The sequence below is a fragment of the Canis aureus genome, chromosome 25 (genome assembly GCF_053574225.1).
Source record: "Canis aureus isolate CA01 chromosome 25, VMU_Caureus_v.1.0, whole genome shotgun sequence".
In the NCBI taxonomy this organism is placed as follows: domain Eukaryota; kingdom Metazoa; phylum Chordata; class Mammalia; order Carnivora; family Canidae; genus Canis; species Canis aureus.
The window spans coordinates 16,873,339-16,897,765 of NC_135635.1; the positions used below are offsets into that span (position 1 = coordinate 16,873,339).

Here is a 24,427-nt window from a genome sequence, read left to right on the forward strand (position 1 = left end):
TCCTCAGTATTTAATTTTGTGGCAATAAGAAAAAAATTATCTTAAGAGTCTCCTTTAAGGAAATGATAATGAATGAAAAAAAAAGGTTGTAAAACAACATGTCTTTGGTAAGCACTGCCAGTGAAAGATTTGATTCAAATAATGAGGCAAAATGTTCATTACTCTCAAGGCCGAGTCTCACCATCATTACTAGCTGGGGACGAGGGGTGTTGTTATCCTAGGTTCTTTTATATTATTCATTCTAACAACCAAGTTCTATATCCAGAAAAAGTTTGAAGGCCACTTCCTTCTTTGTACAGGTAGCCAAATCTCTACCTTGTTGTTTAAAAACAATTGTGAGGGTATATTGTGTGCCGAAGCCTATGAGGAAATACGTATTGATATCCTAGATTTCTCCAATGTAATGCAGGCAATGAGGTTTTTTTTATATTGTGCTAGCCTCAGAAGAGATGTTTAGTAACAATTCTGCTTTTTGAAAAATTGCTTTAAATGAAACCAAAACTCTATCAGAGAACTATTTCTAAATCCAAGTACTTTTAATCTTGTTGAACAAGTAAGTGATAATGAAAAACCTAGTTAAAAAGGCAATCAATGCCTTTCTTATGGAATACATAGTGTTCTATCCTAAGTCAAATTAAAAGTTACAGCTTGAGTCTATTGATATCTGATCATTTGGTCTATAACATTTATTTTTTAAAATGTATTTGTTAAAAATAAATAAATACATAAATAAAATGTATTTGTTGGGGGCACTTGGTCTGGTTTTAATTTCTGGGTTTCTCAATACATACATAGATGACTTAGTCAGTTGAGTGACTCTTGATTTCAGGTCAGGTCATAATCTCAGGGTGAAATCAAGCCCCACATCTGGATCAGCAGGGAGTCTACTGGAGATTCTCTCTCCCTCCCCCTCTGCTCCTCCTCACTTTGTGTGCACTCTCTAATAGATAAATAAATATTTAATATCTATATATTGATAAGCATATATATAGGCATATATGTTTAGTAAGCATTAAAAAGTAGAATTCAAAATATATACATCAAAATTTATTACATCTCTAAATTCACTCATTATTTCCTCTTTCTGCCTTGCTCAAGTTTAAGTTTCCTATAACCTTCAAGAAATTAAGTTCTGAGTAGATTCAGGCATTCTTGATTGTTAGATTAAGCTATAAATTCCCTTAGGAGAATTAAATGCCTGAACAGAATCTTAATCAGGCTAGACTTGCCAACCAGGATGTTCTTTGGAAATAGAGGTCAAGATGTAAAAAAAAAAAAAAAAAAAAGATTAAAATTGTCCACTAAGCATTCCATCTGAAATGCTGATTGTGCATTACTTCTCCTTCTACGCAGTCTGCACTGGGAGCAAAACCTGAGCTTGGAGTGGAAGAAAAAGTTTGAAACTGATTCAAGCTATTTTTAGCCCAAGAATCAATGTGTAGAAAATGGATTGTGCACAGATCTTTCTTCTTATATTCCAAGAGGCAGAAAGCTGGTGTTAGATAGGAAAGGGAAGAGGAGAAGAGAAGGCAGGAGAAGGGGAGGAGATAGGGAGAGAAGGGGAGAGAAAAGAAATATATATATCTATATATATTTATATTTATATATATCATATATGATGCCGATTTTACATTTAAAAAAGCAAGTTGCCTTTTACTGCTTATTATTTTTAAATGAAATAACTAAGAAAACCTCTTTACCTTTAAAAATAAAGTAGACTATGCAGGATTAATTTAAAAATAGATTTTCCTTTAAACCTATGTCAGTTTCAGAGTTTTCGTTCCTACAGCATATTCTGAGCAATGCTCTCTCACCATTTTTAACTTTGGCTTGACCTTCTCTGCAGTTTCCCATTTAATTCTCCATTTGGCACTGGTTTAATGATTGGCTATTGCACAGGACATTGATGCAACTACCATCTCAGGCCAGAAGTTTATGCCTCCTCTCATTGCCTAATGCAGAAATGCAGGAGTCACAAAAAACATACTGTTTTGAAGCTGTGTCCAAATGAGGTCCAACATCTGGATGTTGGAAATATTTACATATGCTTTCATTTTCTAAATTGCCCTCAAAATATTTGGGATTATAAAGATGCAGGTCCATACTACCTCTCTAAAATAATCTCAAAAGGCCAACAATATTTTTTAATAAAGATCAACTGACATCATTTTCAGAACTATTCGATAGCTGTTGTATTATTTCTCATTGACAAATATAATAACCCAACTTCTGAAATCATGGAAAACATATCTCTAATCCTTAAAAAGAGAAATTAGGTTTATATGCTCTTTATAATAATGCATACATTGTAATGGATATCCACTAACTCTGAGCATATGGGATTACAGCAGGCATCATATCGTTTTTACAGATGTGTATAATGTACTCCTTACCTCACTTTAATGGAAACTTGACTCTCCCCTGGGGACAGTTTCCCCTGCAACCCTCTCAAGTGCTGGCCTGGAGGTGAGATGGGTGCCCCTTTTGCTCCACATGGTTGCTTTCAGAGCAGTCTCCCTCCCACCTCCCCTTAAATTCTTATGCTTCAAAATCTCAAATCATTAGGAGATTTTCTTCTTAAGCTGATAAATATATACATTTTTTGGAGAAACCAAATAACCATAGCTTCTACTGGGACAAGGTTGTGGCAGCAGGGTAGGACTAAACCCTATATACTAAACCCTATATATGACCCTATATCCATTACCAGCATTGATACTGTCACCTCCCACACACCAGCTCATTCCCCCTCATTTTTCCAAGACTTTAGTTCCAGGCTTCTGGTCAATATCTCTAGAACGTCTGGGCTGGTTTTAATTCCTGGCATTCTCAATATGTGCATAGATGATCTTGATTCCTGGAATTCCTCTTCTTGAGGGACATCTTTCCCCTGCTTCAGCCACTCATACTCATGCTCCTACCTTAATGACTCATTCCGAGGTACTACCTTACCACTCCTTTCTCTTCAAATCCCTAACACTTCCCCCATCTGCTTTCTCAGCTGTTGACCTTGCTTCCTGCTTCAGTGAGGAAAGTGAAGCAGCCTGAAGAGTATTTATAGACTCTTCACTCACACCTACTGAAGTACCTACATCTGCAGCCACATACTCTGCTTTTCCAGGCATTGCCATAGATGAAACTTCCCTGTTCTTTTTTCTTTTTTTTCTTTTTGAGAGAGAGAGTGTGCACAGGGAGGAGAGAGGTGAGAGGGGAACAGAGAGAGAGAGAGAATCTTAAGCAGGTTCCAAACCCTGTGCAGAGCCTGATATAGGGCTTGATCTCATGACCCAGGGCTCGATCTCATGACCCTGAGATCATGACCTGAGCTGAAATCAAGAGTCAGATGCTTGGCCAACTGAGCCATCCAGGCACCCCCAAATCAGCATTTTTTAAAGTAGGTTCCACACCCAGAATGGAGTGCAGTGTGGGGCTTGAACTCATAACCCTGAGATCAAGACCTGAGTTGAGGTCAAGAGCTGGACACTTAACCACTGAACCACCTAGCCACCCCCTTTTTTGCTCCTTTTTAAAGGCAATCCCTCCATTTTTTGCACCAGATTCCATTCCTCTCTCCTTCAATCAAGGAAATCAATTGTTCTAGGCATTCTCCCCTTTTCCTCTTAAATCATTAAAATTTCCTTCCCTGCTAGGTTACCCATCAGCAATCAGCATTCACATAAACTGTTAACATTATTTCTTTTACCTTAAAAAAAAAAAAAAAAGAACAAAACCCAACAACTCTCTCTTGAGTTTATTTTGTCCCCAAGCTACCTTCTCATTTCTTTGGTCTTCTTTGCAAACAATTAACTCAAAAAAAAAAAAAAAAAAAAAAAAAAGTTGCCTTTATTCTGTCTCTAACTCCTCTCCTATTCTCTCTTAAACCTACTCTAAATCAGACTTTTGCTTCCACCACTTCATAGAAATCTCTCTCACTGAGATGACTGATGCTAAACTCAACAGTATGTTCAGTTTCCTCATCTTGTTTGACCTATTAGCAGCATTTGCACTGTTGATAACTTCCTTCACAGATAGCACTTTCTTCATTTGGCTTCCAGGAACCATTCTTTATTTTCTTTCTACCCCTACTATGATTTTTAGTCTTCTTTGCTAGTTTCCTTTCTTGTTCCCAACTTCACAGGGCTGAGGTGGTCTAGGGCTCAGTTCTTAGGTCTCTTCCTTTCCTATCTATATTTCCAGTCTTGATGATCTCACTGATATTCTTTAAATTGCATGTTTCTGCTGATAATTCCACAAATTATATTTCTATCCCTAAGTCTCTCTCCCAAACTCTAGGCCTTCATCTCCCACCACCCACCCATATTCTACCCTTGGAGGTCTAATCAAAATTTAAAATTCAATACATTTAAAACTGAAGTTCAAATCTTCACTCCTAAAACTTCTTTCATCTGACATTTTCCCCATGATATGGAGATAATTCCATTTTTCAAGTTAGTCAAGCTAAAACTTTAGACTGGAGACATCCTTTCTCCTCTTTATTTCTTAGTCTCCACTAAGAATTAAAAAATTATGTTGACTCGACTCTCACATTAAAAAGTTATGTTGACTCCATTAAACACATTAAAAAGTTATGTTGACTCCACTCTGAAAATACATTCAGAATATGACCTCTTTTCACCACCTCTACCTATCATTCTGGCCAAAACCACAATCTTCTCAAATCTGGCTGACTACAAAAATTTCCTACTTTTATCTTTGCCTCATTAAAGTCATGTCATTCCTTCACTCAACATTTTCCAATTAACAGCCCATTTCACTAAAAGCAAAAGCCAAAATCCTTTCATTGGTTTATAAGACCCTACATGATTTGGCTTCCTGTTACCTCTATGACTTCATCATGACAGTGTGGTATTGGTAAAGGGATGGACACATAAATCAACAGAACAGAACAGAGAGTCTAGAAATAGACCCAACAAATATAGCCAATTGATTTCAATAAAGGTGCAAAGGCAATTCAAGCAAGACAGTCTTTTTTTTTTTTTTTAAGACAGTCTTTTTAACTTTTTAACAAATAGTGGTGGAACAATCAGATGCTTATATGCAAAAAAAAAAAAAAGAACCTCATCTTAAACGTCATACTATAAGGTATGAATACACAAAAATTAACTCAAAGGGATCATAGAACTAAGTTTAAAGCTACAAAGCTTTGAGATGAAAATATAGGAAAAAATCCTCATGACTTGGGAATAGAAAAGTGTTCTTAAATCTGATATTAAAAGCATGATACATAAAATTTATTATTATTTTTGAGGTATAATTAACATATGACATTATATTCGTTTTATTTTTAGTTTTTAAAAATATTTTATTTATTTATTCATGAGAGGCACAGAGAGAGAAAGAGAGAGGCAGAGACACAGGCAGAGGGAGAAGCAGGCTCCATGCAGAGAGCCCGATGTGGGACTTGATCCCGGGGCTCCAGGATCACGCCCTGGGCCAAAGGCAGGCGCTAAACCGCTGAGCCACCCAGGGATCCCCATTATATTAGTTTTAAGTAAATAACATAATGATTCCATATTTGTACACATTGTGAAATGATCACCACAATAAGTATAGTTAGCATCCATCACCATACATACAGAATTGTGTGTGTGTGATGAGTATTTTCAAGATCTACTCTTAGCAACTTTCAACTATGCAATACAGTATTATTAACTATAGTTGCCATGCTATACATTACAGCCTCATGACTTTTTTTTATAACTGCAAGTTTGTACTTTTTGACTCCCTTAACTCATTGCACCCACTCCCACCTCTAGTAATTTTTTTTGAAACATTAGACTTTATCAAATAGGACAAGTGTTATTTTGCATTCTGCAAAAGATACTCTAAAGAGAATGAAAAGACAAGCCAAATACTAAGAGAAAACATTTGCAAATTGCTTATCTTACAAAGGTCTTGCATTCAGAATATATAAATAATTCTCAAAACTTACCTATGAAGAGAAATAACACAATTAATAAATGGAAAAAGCCTCAAACAGAAACCTTACCAAGGAGAATATACAGAAGGCAATTAAACACATGAAAAGATGTTCAATATTATTAGCCATTAGGGAAATGTGAGAAAATCATGATGAGATACTACTACAAACCTATCAGAATGACCAAAATTAAAAATATTGATAATGTCATGTGCTGGAAAGGATGAAGGGAAATTAGAACTTTTACAAACTGTTAGCAGAAATGCAAAATGGAATAGCCACTCTGAGAAAGTTAATCATACACCTACCATCTAACCAAGAATTCCTACCCTCCTTGTTATTTGTCCTACTTAGAGAAATGAAAACTTACAACGTACACAAAAATATAAATGTACAAGAATGTATGTAACAGCTCTGCTTGAAACTGCCAAAATCTGGAAACAAACCAAATGTTCTTCAATAAGTGAATTGATTTAAAAACAAACAAACAAACAAACTACAGGGTAGCCTAGGTGGCTCAGCGGTTTAGCGCCGCCTTCAGTCCAGGGCGTGATCCTGGAGACCCAGGATTGAGTCCCACATCGGGCTCCCTGCATGGTGCCTGCTTCTCCCTCTGCCTGTGTCTCTGCCTTTCTCTCTCCCTCTCTCAGTGTCTCTCATGAATAAATAAATAAAATCTAAAAAACAAAACAAAACAAACAAAAAATCACCCAAACTACAGTATAATCCATACAGTGAAATCCTATTCCACGACAAAAAGGAACATTTACTGATATATGTAAATACTTAGATGAATCTCACAGGCATTATGCTGAGAGAAAAGACTCCATCTCAAAAGGTTACACGCTGTATAAGTCCATTTACATGACATTCCTGAAAAGATAAAACTATAGTGATTGAGAATAGATGATTGGTTATTAGAAATTGAGTGGGGGAGGGTATGACTTCAAAGGAGTAGCGCAGCACAGGGGAAGTTCTAGGGTGATAAAATTGTTCTGCATCTTGATTGTGGCTGTGATTACATGAAACTATTTGTGTTAAAATTCACAGAATTGTACATCCCCCCCCAAATTCTATCAGCTTAAAATTTTAAACTAGTCCTACCTACAAACCCACTTATGTAACTTATTTTTCCCAAAGACATAATCAAATCATAAGTATTCAAAGGTGAATTGTCTGTATGTTATTAAACTCTGCTTTCAAATTCCTAATAATGTTAATAGGGATATTTGTTTATGGTACCTAAAATAATTTAATCTTGTTGCCATGACTTGGGTCATCTGTAAGCACATTTGATGTTATACTAATAAAGTGATGACCCTTTCAAGAAGGAGCCAGATATGAAAGGCTATGTTACACCAATAGTAAGAATACCTAGACAGCTCTCCTCTCTCAATCTACAAGTTTTAAAATATGTGTTGTTTCCTCTTTTGGTGTCAGGATTTCAAGCATTATTCTTGCTACTATCAGAAGGTGCTGGGGCCTTTCCTGAATCTCCAATACATCTTTCTAATTTATTGTTTGTCTTGCTATTAAGTCTGATTACCAAACCTTGAAACAGTAAATAACAATCATTTCTTTCTTATAAAGTATTTTCATGAAAATATTTTATCCTTATCAAAATCATGGGAAGCAGGACATGTGTTATTCTTTTTTTTTTTTTAATTTTTATTTATTTATGATAGTCACAGAGAGAGAGAGAGAGAGAGGCAGAGACACAGGCAGGCTCCATGCACCGGGAGCCCGACGTGGGACCCGATCCCGGGTCTCCAGGATCGCACCCTGGGCCAAAGGCAGGCGCCAAACCGCTGCGCCACCCAGGGATCCCCGACATGTGTTATTCTAATATTTATATGGGAAATGAAAAAGTTTAATCACATAACTGGTGAAACAGTTAAGATGTGAAATCACATTTCCTGGTTTCTAATTCTACCCTATTACCAAACTGCTTATTTACAAAACAAGCAAATATATATATATATATATATATATATATATATATATAAAAGATTCTATTTATTTATTCATGATAGACATAGAGAGAGAAAAAGAGAGAGGGGCAGAGACACAGGCAGAGGGAGAAGCAGGCTCCATGCCAGGAGCCCGACGTGGGACTTGATCCCAGGACTCCAGGATCACTCTCTGGACCAAAGGCAGGCACCAAACTGCTGAGCCACCCAAGGATCCCCAACAAATATATTTTTAAAGAGTAGCTAAAGGGCTCTCCTTGGAATAAAGTGAATATGTGCTTACTGGCTGAGGTCATGACATCTAATCTGGCTCTATGGAGGATGATTTTCACTTAGTCACCACAAGTGCAACATATTTGTAGTTTTAATAAGAGATTAAGATGAGTATAATATACAAAATATTATATGTTATCCTAGTCCATTTGGCTGCTATAACAAAATACCATAGAATGGGTGACTTAAACAACAAGCATTTATTTCTCACAGTTCTGGAGAAGTCCAGATCTGGAAGTCCAAGATCAAGGCATAGGCAGGTTCAGTGTCACGTGAGGTCCTTCCTCCTGGCTCAGATATGGCCATCTTCTTGTGGTGTCCTCACATAGTGGAAGGGGCTAGGCAAGTCTTCTTTTGTGAGGGTGCCAATCCCATTCATGAGAGCCCCACCCTCATGACATAATCATTTCTAAAAACCTCATGTCCAAATACTATCACACTGGAGATTAGTTTCAATATATAAATGTTTGGCAGGGGCGGGGGGCACGCAAACATTCAGTCTGTCACATACACTGTCTAAAACACAACTTACTCTCTATTTCCTCAGATAGTAAGGAATAGAAGGAAATGGTTTCTAAATATGGTTAGCTGTTTTAACATTGAAAACAACCACTCATCATTGAATTTTTTGTTCACTGATGTACCCCAAGCATCTGGCTCATGGCAAATACTTAAGAGACCTTTGTTAAATGAATAAATGTATGACTGAGAAGTTGAAAATCCAAAGAAATTAAAATGCTAAGATGAGAATCTCAAAATCTAGTTCCAATGATACAAAATTTCAAGGATATATATAGCAGGGATAAAGACATTAAATAGTATGTTTTTTAAAAGCAGACACACATTTTTAAGAGACACTGGATGCCAGTCTAAGAAAGTAAGGCAACCTGAAACCATATCACATAAAGAAATACTAATGGATTCAGATATGTTTAGTCTGAAAAAGACTCAGTTCTTTGCAAATATATAAAGTTATTAGGCATAGGCTAAAATTGTCAAGTGGAATAAGAAATTAAAAAAAAATATTCTCTGTAGATCCAGAGGCTAGAAATATGGGCAGCTGGTGGAAATTACAGGGAGTCAACTTTTCATTTAATAAAAAAGAGCAGTTTAACAATTAGAGCTGCCAAGCAACACGGTGAGTAGCCTTGGGAACAAGCTGTAAAAAAGGGAATAAACAGTTATTTAGCAACTCCTGGCATTTCGCACAGGACCTACACGATAGTATTACTACCTCCAGGTTGGAATTAAGGAAGTGAAGCTTAGAAAACAAAAGTATATCACACAGTTGGTCAAGTGGCACAGCTGGAGTTCAAACCTAGGAGTAGCTAACTCCCAAAGCATGTTCTTTCAGTTCAAGTCAACAAACATAAAAAATGTTGCTTTTGGCAATGCACTGTGCTGGGTGCCGGGGATTCAAAAATAAATGACAGATGAAGCACAGTTCCTTCCTTGAAAGGACTCACAGTTTATCTTCTCCACAGTGCTAGGAATGTCTGAGTAAAGGCTACATGACCATTTAGAGATACCAGAGAAAGAACTGTTGATCTGGGAGTAGTCTTTACCACATAATCATTAAGAGCCTTCCTGCCCTAAAAAGTTCATAGATATGGATTCCTTATAATGGATTTGATATATTCCTAAAATATTGGCAATTATCAGGTTTCTAGAAATTGAGCCACTGGTATATTATGAAATTCGGTTGTGTATTCCAATGAAGGAAAACAGTAGAGCCTCAAACATAATAAAAATCATATGGATTGGAGCACCCAGCTGGTTCGGTTAGAAGAGTGTGTGACTCTTAATCTTGGGGTTGTGAGTTCAAGCCCCATGTTGGGTATAGAGATTACCTAAGTAAATAAAACTTAAAGAATTTTTTTCTTAAATCATACGGATTGGGACAGTTGGGTGACTCAGCTGAGCATCCCATTCTTGGTTTTGGCTCAGGTCATGATCTCAGGGTCGTGGGATCGAGCCCCACATTGGGCTCTCTGATGCTCAAACAGAGAGTCTGCTCCAGATTCTCTTCTTTCTCTCAAATAAATCTTTTTTTTAAATTTATTATTTTTTAAAAAGATTTTATTTACTTATTCCTGAGAGACACAGAGAGAGGCAGAGACAGGAGAAGCAGGCTCCATGCAAGGAACCCAATATGGGACTTGATCCTGGGACTCTGAGATCACGCCCTGAGCCAAAGGCAGACGCTCAACCACTGAGCATCCCTCAAATAAAGCTTTTTAAAAAATATCATAGGGATTAAACAGTTTTTAAAATACAAAATGGCCACATCCCAACAAAAGGCTAATAATAACATTCTAATAAGTTATAAATTTAGATAATGTACTAAAGCTTCATATATTTTGCCAGAAATTTCATTAGCTTGAGGCAAGACTCAGAGGAGAGAAAGACTCTTGGCAGTACAGTGACATGACAGAGAGTGTCTAGATCAGAGCCACTTTCTGAATTCAGATCCTGGCTTGTTACAAGCTTGATGTGCTTTGGACAGGTTATGTGACTTCTCTGTGATTTACGTGCCCTGTCAAAAAAATAGAATGGTATAGTAATAGAACCTACCTCAACAGGGCATCATTAGGATTCAGCAAGTTAATCCATGGAAAGAATTCAGAACAGTGCCTGGCACATTGCCCAGCAGCCAATGTTATTTGTACTTTAAAGGATAGGCTTAATCTCTACGAAGGTCAATAGTCCATTTTATAACTCCAATCTTCTGCATTCTACCTGAAGGAGTCTACCCTTCTTGACATCTCTTTTTCACATATACACCAATTCTGGTTAGGAATACTGGTAAAATTGCATTTCATAGTTTGTAAAATATTGCAGTAAATTCTGACTTACCTTACTTATTAACAACAGAGTATTCAGTAGTATTAAAAATTTCATTATCCTATTTTATGATTTCATCAATGTGGATGTTACTTTAATATAGTACAAAGTAGGTGTTAATTAAATGTTGTTTAAATCCACCTATTTAGACTATGTTCTACATGTTACACCTAACGGATTAAAGAGAAAAAAATGAAAATCAAATTTGTTTACTAAATATCTGCTGAGGCACTATAGTAATCTATCTGTTCTCTTTAAGCTCACACCAAAATGAGCAAGGCAACCCAAGGGTTTTTTCCCCTCTATTACTGGCCCTGTCGGAACTCCTAATTTGGTATTTTGGTTAAGGTGATATTTTTTCTTTATACTCTCCATACTTCAAAAAAGTATTATTATTATTTCTAAAGATTTTATTTATTTATTTGAGAGAAAAGGAAACAGAACACGAGCAGGGGGGAGGAGACAGAGGGAGAGGGAGAAGCAGGCTCCCCAGGATCCTGGAATCATGACCTGAGCCCAAGTCAGAGGCTTAACAAAGTGAGCCACCCAGGTACCCCTCAAAAAATTATTTAAAGCTGTTTATCATTAAAGACACATATACAATTAAGGATGATAAAAATGGGAAGAATTATATAGAAAATCTTAGTCTTTACAGTTAAACATAGTCCTGGAACTTCTTCTTCTTCTTTTTTTTTTTTTGAAGATTATTTATTTATTTATTAATGAGAGACACAGAGAGAGAGGCAGAGACATAAGCAGGGAGACTGACGTGGGACTCGATCCCAGGACCCCGGGATCACAACTTGAGCCAAAAGCAGACGCTCTCAACCACTGAGCCACTCAAGTCCTGGAACTTCTTAACAACCAAAGCAGGAACAAAAAAACACATTGTAATTTCTACTGCCTGATTCATCTAAAAGAAAGAACTTTCAAGGCAATAAATTCAAAGAGGTATTTAATGTTTCTTTAGCCTAAGAATATGAATCAACATAATAAGGGATCTCTTCAACAATACAAGTTATTAATAACAGTTTATGTTTAATATGTACTATATTTTCTATATGTTTAATATGTACAGCATTTACTATATGCTAAAATGATCTTCTACAAATACATGAATATAATCATAAAACTTTTAGCAGAGTTGAGTCTAGAATATTAATTTTCAGAAAATTTTGTTTCTTTCCATTACATTATCCTATACATCCCATATATGGAAGAGAATTTGACCTTGGAATTACACATGTATACAAACAATGTGCAAAGCTTCCATAAAATACACACCACACAAACCTTGGCTAGTGCCAATAATCCTACTGAAATAAGAGATGAGTATATAAAGAGTAAATAATTTACTTTCAGTAAATAAAAGTGATTCCATTACTTAAATTCACATAGCATCTGTCAAGCTAATGATTTACTACGTTTTGCATTGGTTACCCTTGTGTATTTCTCATGGTTTATCAGGTCATGAATTTTTTTGTTTCATGATCTCTCCTCTAATCATTATGCATCAATCAATGCTCAGAGTACAAAAATAAATAAATAAAAATGAGCCTACAATGAAAACAAATCTGGAATTTAAATTTAACACCAGAAATCAAAAGTCTATATCAATATAAATTTCCAGTTATAAAATAAATAAGTCATGGGGATATAATGTACAGTATGGTGACTATAGTTAATAATACTCCACTACACATTTGCTAAGAGAATAGATCTTAAGAGGTTTCATTACAGGAAAAAATTTTTTTTCAAGATTTTATTTATTTAGTTTAGAGACAGAGAGAGAGAGAGAGCACAAGTGCAGGAGTGTGCACACAAGAGTTGGGGGAGGGGCAGAAGGAGAGAGAGAGAAAGAATCTCAAGTAAACTCCGTGCTGAGTATGGAGCTAGATGTGGGGCTCGATCTCACAACCTCATACGAGATCATGACCAGACCCAAAACAAAGAGTCAGACATTTAAGCATCTGTACTACCCAAATGCCCCAAGAGAAAAATGTTTGTGTGACTATGTAAGGTGATGGACATTAACTAGACTTATTGTGGTGATAATTCACAATATAAATATCAAATCATTACGCTGTACACCTGAAACTAATATAATGTTATATGTCAATTATACCTCAATTAAAAAGTCTGTATCAACATTCCAAACAATACAATTTATTCCTTTTCTCCTTTTACAAATGTACTTGGCTCTAAGTGCTAATAATTTTACTAGGTACATTAAAATATGAGGCCTGGAGGAAAACCAGCAGTCCTCCAACTGTAGTAATACCAATAGCTTCCAGCCAACTAGAAAGAACACCAACAAATATATTACCACACTTGGAAACCCAGGAAACTGACAGCCTGTTTTTTTTTCTTTTAGTTAATTAATAAACCTGAATGAATACACTCATAGTCTAGATTGCTTTATGTTTATATTAGATTAAAAATACATAAATTTGGATGAAGCAAGTCATTCTCTTCCTGCAAATCAATACTGAAAATGTATAGATATAGAGGATTATAACTCAATGATTCATTCAGCAGTTCCCGAAATTGTGAGCCTTGTAATACTCCCTTCCCTAATTTTGGGCCAGCCAAAGAGTTTAAATTAGTAGTTCTTAAAGGATGGTCTCCAGAGCAGCAGCCACAGTATCATCTGGTGTGAACGTGTGAGAAACGCAAATTCTTGAGCTCTACCTAGACCTCCAGAATCATGATTCCTGGGGGTGGACCCCGGGGGTCATGGCTGGATGCATTCTCTAGGTGACTCTAATGCCCACTAAAATCAGAGAACTGACCTGAATGGATGGCTCCTCAAAACTTTTTTTTTTCTCTGTTGCTTCAGTTCATTCCTAACTTACATCCTCACTCTTAATTACCAACTCCTGCTGGTTATCCTAAATCTCTTCGCTGGAAAATGGCACTCAAACACTGCTTACATAGTGAGGATGCTTCGTCAGTTGTCACTGTAATGCCTCAACAGAGAAACGTCTGTGGATTTTCTGCCCTTTCCCAACCCCCACTGCTCATTCCTCAGCTGTAGCTGCCATGCACAGTGGAGATGTATAGCTTTCCAAGGATCCATCCAACTGGCGATCAAGACTGCATGACTCATTAGCTTAGGTCATGCTCCACAAACCACCTGTGTGTGTGTATTGCCCATGTCACAGCCCTTCTGCCAACTTGCCACACGAACCTGCTGCTCATGGCTTCTGAGGCTGCCCTCTGTGGATGTTCGGGGCCTTGTTTGATCCAGAATGGTAGCCGATGGCCCTACATGACCTAGGGTCCACTTCTGTAGTGGATGCCTGTCTTAAAGGAAAGCCTGGGGCTGAAAGGGTGAATGGTGATTCCTCAGGAGAGCAGCATCCAGGACTACAAAGGTAAGCCAACGATGGCCCACACCCAATACTTATAGGTGTATCAAATACAGAACTAGAGAGGATCTCAGTTTTCAACAATCATTTGCATCAGAGGGAAATGAGGCAGCGTATCCCGAAAACTGTGTCCTGTTCTTCTCAGTACCCAGCACTAACTTCCACTTGGTTGGCTCCTCAGTTTCTAGAAGTCATACTGCTGTACTTGGGCATGTCCAGAGAGAATGAGCTATGTAAAATAGAAAACTTATTGCCAATGTGCATTTAATGCATGTTATATGGACATGTGTAAATGTAAATGTAATCAATATAATTATTGATTAAATTCCAATAAATTTAGGACAATGTACTGTATCTAATATGTATTTGTAATATGTTACTAATTTCAGGAGAAAAATATCAGTGGGTCATTTCTCTTATATTTCATAATCTTTAATGATTTTTTCATCCTTCTTTTTTGTATTACTAAAATGCTCAATTAATAAGCCCACTTGGTTTGTCAATCTCCGCCACACTGCTCTAAGAATTAAAGGACATCTTCACCTCTTCTATAGTTTTCTCATCAAAAAATGTGAAGTTTCCAAAAATGCTCTTAAAAGGGTATGGTGTATGAAGTTGTTCCCAGTATCACCCCTCCACTGAAGAATGACTCTGACATTCTGAAAATGACCTGGCACGTCATGCTACCCTGGGAAACCTGAAGAGAAATAGTGAGTGCAGGGACCAGGGAGGCTCCTGGACCTAATTCATATCAGCTATAATCTGCTGCCTTCTCTAAAACCAGAAAAAGGGCTTATGGCATCTGCACTGCCAGACTCTACGACCCTACAGACATTCCCCTGGGGTCTCATTCCCCAGTGAGAAGTCCTGAGCTAACACTACTGTCATTTTGAATTAGTGCTGATACAGAGCATCACAGCCAACTGTTCTTCTCCACCTTGTATTAAAACAGGTAGAGGGGAGAGGAAGTGCTAAGGTCACATTATTTTTTTAAACCTTTGCAGAAATAACAAGGCCAATTCCCAACTACTCAATAAAGAGACTTTAACTCTTAACTTATAATAAGAGAAAAGCTCATCTCAGAACAAGCTGTTATTTCACTAAACAAGAAAAATCACTAGCATCATTATTATGTGCTTTTTGTTTAAGACAGCTCCTCTGATCAAGAACAAGTTTTATTCCTCTCTCCTAGAAGGAATCTTATTTCTCTCTCACATAAAGCTCTCACAGGGAATTTGCTGTTTACCTCCTTCAGATCCTGCACGACGGCTGTCAACCTCTCATTTTCTGCCTGGACATTGGTGACCACAGCCCGGCTCTGTTTCAGTTCATTCTGCATCTCCAAGATCTTCCCCAGGTAGTAAGCTTCCTTCGATGCAGACTCCTGCAGAAGTGTTTCCTCTCGAGTCTCTCCATCCTCAGCAACCTTCCGGTGGATGGAGAAGGATTGCCCAAAGGCCTGCAGAGTATTTGGGGGAAAAAAAGAAAGAAAGAAAGAGTGCTAGATGAAATGCACCATAGCATTATTGAGACAGACTCCGGGAAATGTTTTGTTTTGTTGTGTATTTTAGAATTGCTACTCTACAAGACGTCCAGAGGCAAAACAACACATTTTATGCAACAATCTAACTGTTCTGATATTTGAAATAATTCAAATTCAATTTATAAGGGGAAAGAAAAAATTTTAATTTCTTTATAAAAATATATATAATGAGTTAAAGAAAAAAACTGTTTGTTTTATGTTACTGTTTTCTTAAGCTGATCCTATTAAGGAAAACAGTGCTAATGAGATCATCAAAATTCACATTCTCACTTTCATTCTAGAAAAAAAATCCTGAAAACATTTTTCAAGGAAGAAAATAATGGCTTCATTAGCTTTCTGATGCATTAGCGGTAAGAATGCACCAATTACCAACAGCACCCTGAAGAGAAAACAATCCCCAAATGGCATTCAAATGGCCCAGTACTACAAGAAAACAAAACAAAACAAACCCCTCCAAACACATGGAAATGTACTCACTGTATGAGAAAATGTCTATATCTACATATTTGTGCAAAAAGAAATACAGAATAAACCAGAAACTAATGAAATTGGTAAGCCACAGGGAGTGAGTAGAAATGGGGGGGTGGTATGAAATGTGATATAAGGGATGGGGGTTCTTTCCAGAGCAAGCCTTTTCATACAGGTCTGACTCTCAGAACTATAGTTATGTTTCACATATCTTTCAAATAAATAATAACAAAAAACAACCTCTGTGTATCAGGGGACCCCATGCGGAACACATACAGTAACAAATGTTCCTAGCTGTACCACAAATTAACAACTTAACCACACTGAAAGGGTTGGAGAAGAAAAAAATCTGGCCTGAGTAATTTGGGAAAGACAAAAAGAACCGTACCCAACTACTGTAGTCAAGTTGTAAATTCTCACAGGGATTATGGGATCACAATTCTAAAAACGTCTTTATATGAATACTAGGGTTGACCAAATAACTAATTATATTATCAGTAATGAATGCCAGGTTTCTCACTGTTGGAGAAAGTTACAAATAAGGAAAGGGAAAATTCTAGAAAGAAACTAATATACTGAGCTGTAATTAGAAGTATCGAGATGAATTTACAGTCTTTAATAGGTAGTTAAATATTCATAGATAGATGGAGAGAGACGTTTATGTGTGGGCATATACATGCACAGACAGGCCACTGAGAAGCCCAAAAGCCAGAACATCTCAGCAGCAATGAGCATACCTGCACCTGGATTTTGTTTCTAAATATCAATCTCCAACAAAAAAGAATTAGGGTTCTTTGGAGAAATGATCCATTCTCAAGCTACAGCAAAATGAATGAACTTCATACATCTTGTGGTGCCAAAGAGTAAATAACAAAATGCTTTCAAAAAATAATAGGGATCAGGGATCCCTGGGTGGTGCAGCGGTTTAGCGCCTGCCTTTGGCCCAGGGCGCGATCCTGGAGACCCGGGATCGAATCCCACGTCAGGCTCCCGATGCATGGAAGCCTGCCTCTGCCTCTGCCTATGTCTCTGCCTCTCTCTCTCTCTCTGTGTGTGACTATCATAAATAAATAAAAATTAAAAAAAAATAATAATAGGGATCTGTCAAAGGATGCAAGAGCCTATCAGGAGGGGCTACCAATGGCCAAGTCTGGGATAATTTGGACAATAAAATAAATAACTGTGTAATGAATTATAATTTATAGAATAATATAGTTGTGAATCCACATTGATACAATAACTGAATAAATGAAGGAAGAAGGAATAGCTCTTCTTTACGATAGAATTCTAATTAATAAGTGTAGTAGGAATGATGAAGATAAAATATATTAGAATTTGACAAACACCAAGTAATCAATGGATTATCAGGTAAGAGTTATCAATGGAATACAAAATTAATGCACCAAAGTATGATGAGAAATAGTATTTATATAGTCTTAATACTTATTAGAAGGACACAGTATGATTTAATGATTTCAAAGACTTCTTCAAATTTTATTCATAGAACAAAAATTTAGAAAAATAATAACCTGCAAACCTCTGTCTCAATAAACTATCTTCTTTAAAATCTCTACATGGATCAAAATCAAAACATGGTTCCTAAGCATCAACTGAGAAGAGAAACATTTCAGGATGGAGGGATAGATGGATGTTCATCTGTACAGTGTAGAACACTCTTGGCATTTGGCTTGTTAAGTCTCTGAACAGAAAGAAATTCTTACTTGAGTATTCAAATTTCTATTTGTAGTAAGCATATAGACTCATGAACAGATGAAAAATTATCTTCACAAATGATTTTACTTTGCTTTTCCATCAGTAATGGTCAGATTTGGTGAGATCGGGTCTGAATTCATTACCCATTAGAATGCCTTTGGAGGGGAGAGATTTGGCAATTTCTCTGTGATGACCTGGTGAAGTCTTTACCAGACCCTCACCCTAACAAGGGAACCCTGACTATACAGTTAAGCATTAGTAAAGTTTACAATTAGCATGAACTGTGTGTCAAGCACCTCAGCTAGCTTCCTATTTAAAACATACTTTTCCACTTCTTTGTACAGCAAACTACAAGGCCATTTTCTAAATTCTGCCTGAGTAAAATCAATAGACTTACGCACTCAGAATATGGCTCTCATATTATTTTCAGCACATAGGCAATGGTCCCTTGATAGGTAAAACAACCCCTAAAGTCTTAATAGCAAGTGAATTTGCCTTTCCAACCCTGACATAAAGTTTTAAAAATTGTACTCTGGATCCAGCACCAAAGGAAATGATTTTTCAGATACATACATAGAATATATTTTCAAAAACGAATCAAGAATTGAAATTGCAAATATAAACATTTTGATGACTCTTTTAATTTATACTTACTGCAGCTCAGAAACCTTAACTGACCATATGGGTTTCCAAAGTTAGTCATTATTTTTGTGAAGAACTTGGCCCTTCTTTGGACCAGATTTTAAAACCAATGTAAGTATGCGAGGTTATCCAAGGACATTAACCCTGGTGTTTTTCACATGAAATAGAAAAATAGTATCAACACTGCACAGGCTATAGATGCCCCTGATCTGCATTTGCAAATCCACTGAGTACTAACATAACTCAAAAAATATCTGCATTTTAGAAAGGGAGAGTAAAGGAGAAAACACTCCTACTTTACCTAATTCCTGTCAATAACTAAAATGGGATATGATGCCAACTGACATCTATCATTTGGCTAATTGTTTAAGTAGATTTACCAGACTTGTCTGGCTCTGCCAGGTACCTTCTTCCTTCCATAACTATTCCAAGTATGTCCTGACAAAGCTGGGCCCAAGAGAAGACAAACAATCTTTTTTAAGGCCACTGAAGCTGTATCCTTGGCAGAAATCACAAAACTAGCTTCAATGTCTATTTATAGGCAAACCTAGGGTAGTCATGCTTCTAGTTATATTTCGTTCAGACAGCAAATTCCTTTTAAGTTGCAATCACTTCATGGATAATTTTCATTTGAAATTAATTCAAGTAAACTGACATTTCTATACAATTTTGGAATGTATTATGATTTAATTGTACAATGTTACCTTCATATAGTCCATTGTAATGTAGCACAGCTGCTTTCAATTACCTGCCAATCTCAGTCAATTTGCTATATAGTAAGTTCTTTCCTTTCTCATTCTACTCACATGACTTCTTAATCCAAAGAAAATTGATATTTTTTACCTTCATGTTCAGGACAATACATTAGCTGTTAAGTGGCATTTTCATACTTATCATCCTTCCTAATATGAATGATTAAAGAAATAAAAGTTTGGCTAGTATATTTAATAATGTCCTATTATCTTAAAAATATGTGTCCTTGGTTATAGAATTTTCATTCTTTCATCTTAAAAACTGTAGCAGAACAACATACTAAGTCATCTAAGGACATTAAAAAATAGTTTTATTTGAACTGTAACATTTATTCATTTGTTCATTCACTCAACAAGTGTTTACAGAGAACTATAACAACCACTGAAATGCTTAAGGCACTGAGGATCTACTATATTCTAGAAAAAAGCTCTCGGGATCCCTGGGTGGCGCAGCAGTTTAGCGCCTGCCCTTAGCCCAGGGCGCGATCCTGGAGACCCGGGATTGAATCCCACGTCGGGCTCCCGGTGCATGGAGTCTGCTTCTCCCTCTGCCTTGTCTCTGCCTCTCTCTCTCTCTCTCTCTCTCTCTCTCTCTCTCTGTGACTATCATAAATAAATAAAAATAAAAATCTCTGCTAGCAGGAGCACATATTTTAGTGTAATATAAATAAATTAATAAGTATGTGGCATAATGTCGGAAAAGTTCTAGAAAGAAAATGAAAGCCAGAGTAAAAGCAGGTTAAAAAACTGCCCAATAGAACTTTCTGCAAAGATGTATCTGTGTTGTCTACTAACCACTAACTACATGTGACTAATGAGCTCTTAAAACGTGGCTCTTGTGACCAAAGAATTGAATTTTTAAATTTTATATAATTTCATTAATTTTAATTGTCATATTTGGGTACTGGCTACCATGTTGGACAGTGCAGGGATAGAGAATAAGGCAGGTACCAAGAGAGGAAGCCCTATTAAGACAGGACCTTCAGGGAAGGGGGTAACCTTTAGCAGATCTGAACAAAGGAGGGAGTGAGTCAGAACCTGGCCTTTCCCCAGAGCAGCAAGCCTAAATTTGAGTGTTACTAAGCAATAATTACTGCACTGCCATGGCACCTTTTTAAAGACCACTGGTGGCATTCTTTAAAGTCTCTACCACAGCACTTCAAGACCTGAGCGAGCCGGGTATTATTGAGACTTGATTTAACTTGTAAGAAGAAAAGGGTTGGCAACTAGCCTGTCAATGTAACCCATCCTCCCCAATAAACGACTTTACCTTCTTTGAACATATGATAAAAACTAGTTGACCAGTTACATGTCTCTGTTGCCTCAGCCGGCTAGGAAATTCCGCATTAAATGCTCTACAGCAATTAGCTAAAATATCTTAAGTTTCTGGTATAACTCTCCTGTGTTCTCTCTGCTGTTTTGAGTTTTGTATTTATCCACATGGTATTGGTTTCTTTTATTTTAATATACTTCAAATACTTTCAGAGTAGGAAGGTTATGAGTTATAATCCCAACAAATGGTTTAAATAATGTTGAATTACCACTTCTTTGAAATTTAAGCCTTAAAGAAAGTCCATGTTAAAGAATGGAGTTTGAGAGCTTAAGAGAACTGAGATTTCTTTTTTTTTCTTAAGATTTTTTTTAACTTATTCATGAGAGACACAGAATGACAGAGAAAGAGACAGAGGGAGAAGCAGGCTCCCTGCAAGGAGCCACATGCAGGACTCAATCAATCCCGGGACCCCAGGATCATGACCTGTGCCAAAGGCAGACACTCGACTACTGAGCCACCCAGGTGCCCCGAGAACTGAGAGTTCTATGAAGGATGCATTCTCACTCTGTGGAAAATAATGAGTCCAAAGGATTTCATAAAGTGTGCACACACGTTCACACACACAGGAATAAATGAGCTAAACTACTTAGAACTCATTGACTGAGAAACCTTTCTCAAACGACTTACTCCAGCAGCAAAACAGAGGGTATGATCCAATTACAAAAGAAGGGATCACTGGAGGTGAGACACTCAAGAGTACCCAGCTGCGAGAAATTGGTTTCCATGACTCATGGCTCAAAAGTCATTAGGAATTACCAGGTATCCTTGACAGAATCAAGCCTAATCCTTGAAAAGGCACATGTACTCAGAAAAAGGCAAGAGAGGTCAAGGGTGTGGACTCCTGAGCTGGACCAGCTCTGTTTCTTCCCACCTGCAGAACACTGAGCAAGTTACTTAACATTTTGTACCTCAGTTTTCTCACTCGTAGTATTGTGAGGCTTAAAAGAAAAAATCGACATATCACTTAAAACAGTTCTTGGGACAAATACAGTAAATGCTCAAAACTTATTGGCTATTCTTAGGAGAAAGAAAATGTGCTTTGGAATCAAACACATCAGGGTTTAGATCTGCCTCTTCTGAAATCTCTGGCAAGGTTTTGAAACTCATCTCATGTACAAAAGGAGAGAAACAGCATCTACCTTAAAAATAAAAACAGAGGGCATCTGGGTGGCTCAGTGTTTGAGCGTCTGCCTTTGGCTCAGGTCATGATCCCGGGGTCATGGGATCTAGTCTCACATCAGGCTTCCTGTGGGGAGCCTGCTTCTCCCTCTGCCTGTGTCTCTGCCTCTCTGTGTGTCTGTCTCTCATGAATAAATAAATGAAATCTTAAAAAAAAAAAAAAGAAAGAAAAGAAAAAGAAAGGTAAAAACAGACTAGCCCTGAAAGGTCAGGATATCAGAGAAAAGATATAAAATCCACCGCAAAATGCCTTGCACACAGTAAGATGCTTGCTCAGTACCAGTCCTCAGCCTCTCTCACCCGCCCTTTGGAAGTCTTGGGTCTGATGCTGGCGGGCTGTTGCTTCCTCTGGTGTAAAGGTCTTCCGTGAACTCCTGCATGACTCAGGGAGGCAGTTTGCCTCTCTCTGGACCACAGGTCCCTATGCATTTCTGAAACACTAAACCTCTTACCAGAAGTTCTGATGTAACCTTTTTTCTTGTTAAGCCATTAAAAATGTAAAAGGCAAACAAATTCCTCAAGCCCTAGGCTCTAAGGTTTATTTTAGCAAAGAATTCAGTTTTATCTTCTTTCAGTGAGAATCTTCAACTCTTCCTTAACTCTCCCCATCTTCTCCGGCTTTTAACCTAACTCCTATCCAATTATAAATCCCAACCATCTGGAAAACACAGGAGATCTATGACAACTTGGGTAATTGCCCCTGATTTTTCCAGGCATAATATCTAACAGCCTATCATTCAAATGTATATTTACTTAAAACCTAGATTTTTTTTTGTATCCTTGATGGTTTATAATTGGCACCTTCTGTCTTGCTGAACCCCCCTTCCAAACTACTCAGAGATTTTTCTAAAATTTTTTGCTATATGTTGAATATACACGAAAATTTACAAGAAAATATAAGCAAAAAAAAACATCAAAATTAATTTCTGTAGTTTAAGATAAAGACCATAACCCACTAGCCTCAAAAGCTTGTTTGCCTTTCCTTTGTGCTCTCTCATTGCTCTCCAACTCCTCCCCAAGTCAACACTATCCTAAATTTTGTATTTACCATTTTCTTGCTTTTTTTGGTAGTTTACCATTATGTGTATGTATTTGTAATAATATATTGTTCAATATTACTTTTTTTTAAAGACCTATAATGGAATCATTCATATGCACTCTTCGACAATTTGCTTTAACTCAAATTTACATTCCTAAAATGTATCCATTTTGATTGGTATTGTTGTAATTCATCTTTTTTTCATTGTAATAGTCTACTGAATAAATATATACTTCATTTTAATAATCCATTCTCCCAACAATGAATAATTTGATTGCTTCTAGTTCCTTGATATTATGAATAATGTAGCTCTGAACATTCTTGTGCCTATCTCCTAGACTAATACTTCTCAAAGTACAGGTGGTGAGGAGCAGTTTTATTTCCAATCTTTAGTGGACTAATGCTTTAATAAAATACAATAAAAATAAATTAATATAAGCATACTCCTACCATATGATCTAACTGTTCCACTCATAGGTATTTACTCGCCCAAATAAAAGACAGCATGTGTCCACATAAAGATTTCTATGTAACTGATTATAGCAACTTTATTGTAATAGCCAAAAACTAGAAACAACTCAAATGTCCACCAATAGGTGAATGGATAAGCAAATGTGGTATAGCCATACAATAGAACATTACTCAGCAATGAAAAGGAATGAGCTGCTGATCATGAAACGACATGCAAAATAATTATGCTAAGTCATAATTTTGTCAAGAAGCCAGACAAAACCAGAGTGTGTACTGTAAGATTCCATTTCTATGACATTCTAGAGAATGTAAGCCAACCAGTAGTGACAGAAAGCAGATGAGTGGTTGTTGTGAGTTGGGGTGGGGGTTATTGAAGAAGGGGTGTATGGGGCAAAAGGGAGGGACTACCAAGGGACATGAAAATATTTTAAGGACTGATTGATATGTTCATTATCTTGGTTGTGGTAATGATTTAATAAGTATATGCATATGTCAAAATTGAACAAACGTCACTTTAAATATGTGCAGTTTGTGGTATGTCAATTATACCTTAATAAAGCTATACAAATATAAATCACTAGGAAAACGTGAGAAGAAAAATATAAAATATAAGCCTCAATTATTATTTAAGACTATATTTTTAAGAGCAGTTTCAGGTACACAAAAAAGCTGAGAGGAAGGTTATAGAGATTTCCCATTACTCCTTGCCCCTACATATGCATAGCCTTCCCCGAGAGAGGTACATTGGTGGGGAAGGCTACACTGACACATCATTATTCAAAGTCCATAGTTTACATTAGGATTCACTCTTGATGTACTTTGTGTAGATTTGGAGAAATGTATAATGACTTGTATCCACCTTTATAGTATTGAACAGTTTCACTATCC

General features: G+C 36.8%; 1 protein-coding gene across 5 annotated transcripts in view; it reads right to left on the bottom strand.

Moving 5' to 3' along the window:
* BICD1 (BICD cargo adaptor 1) overlaps positions 1-24,427 on the bottom strand; it is a 226,328-nt gene that overhangs the window by 118,317 nt on the left and 83,584 nt on the right. For all 5 annotated transcript variants that reach the window (XM_077870524.1, XM_077870522.1, XM_077870521.1 and 2 more), the window contains exon 2: positions 15,646-15,858. In XM_077870524.1, coding sequence (XP_077726650.1) covers positions 15,646-15,858 — 213 coding nt within the window. The remainder of the gene's footprint in view (positions 1-15,645; positions 15,859-24,427) is intronic.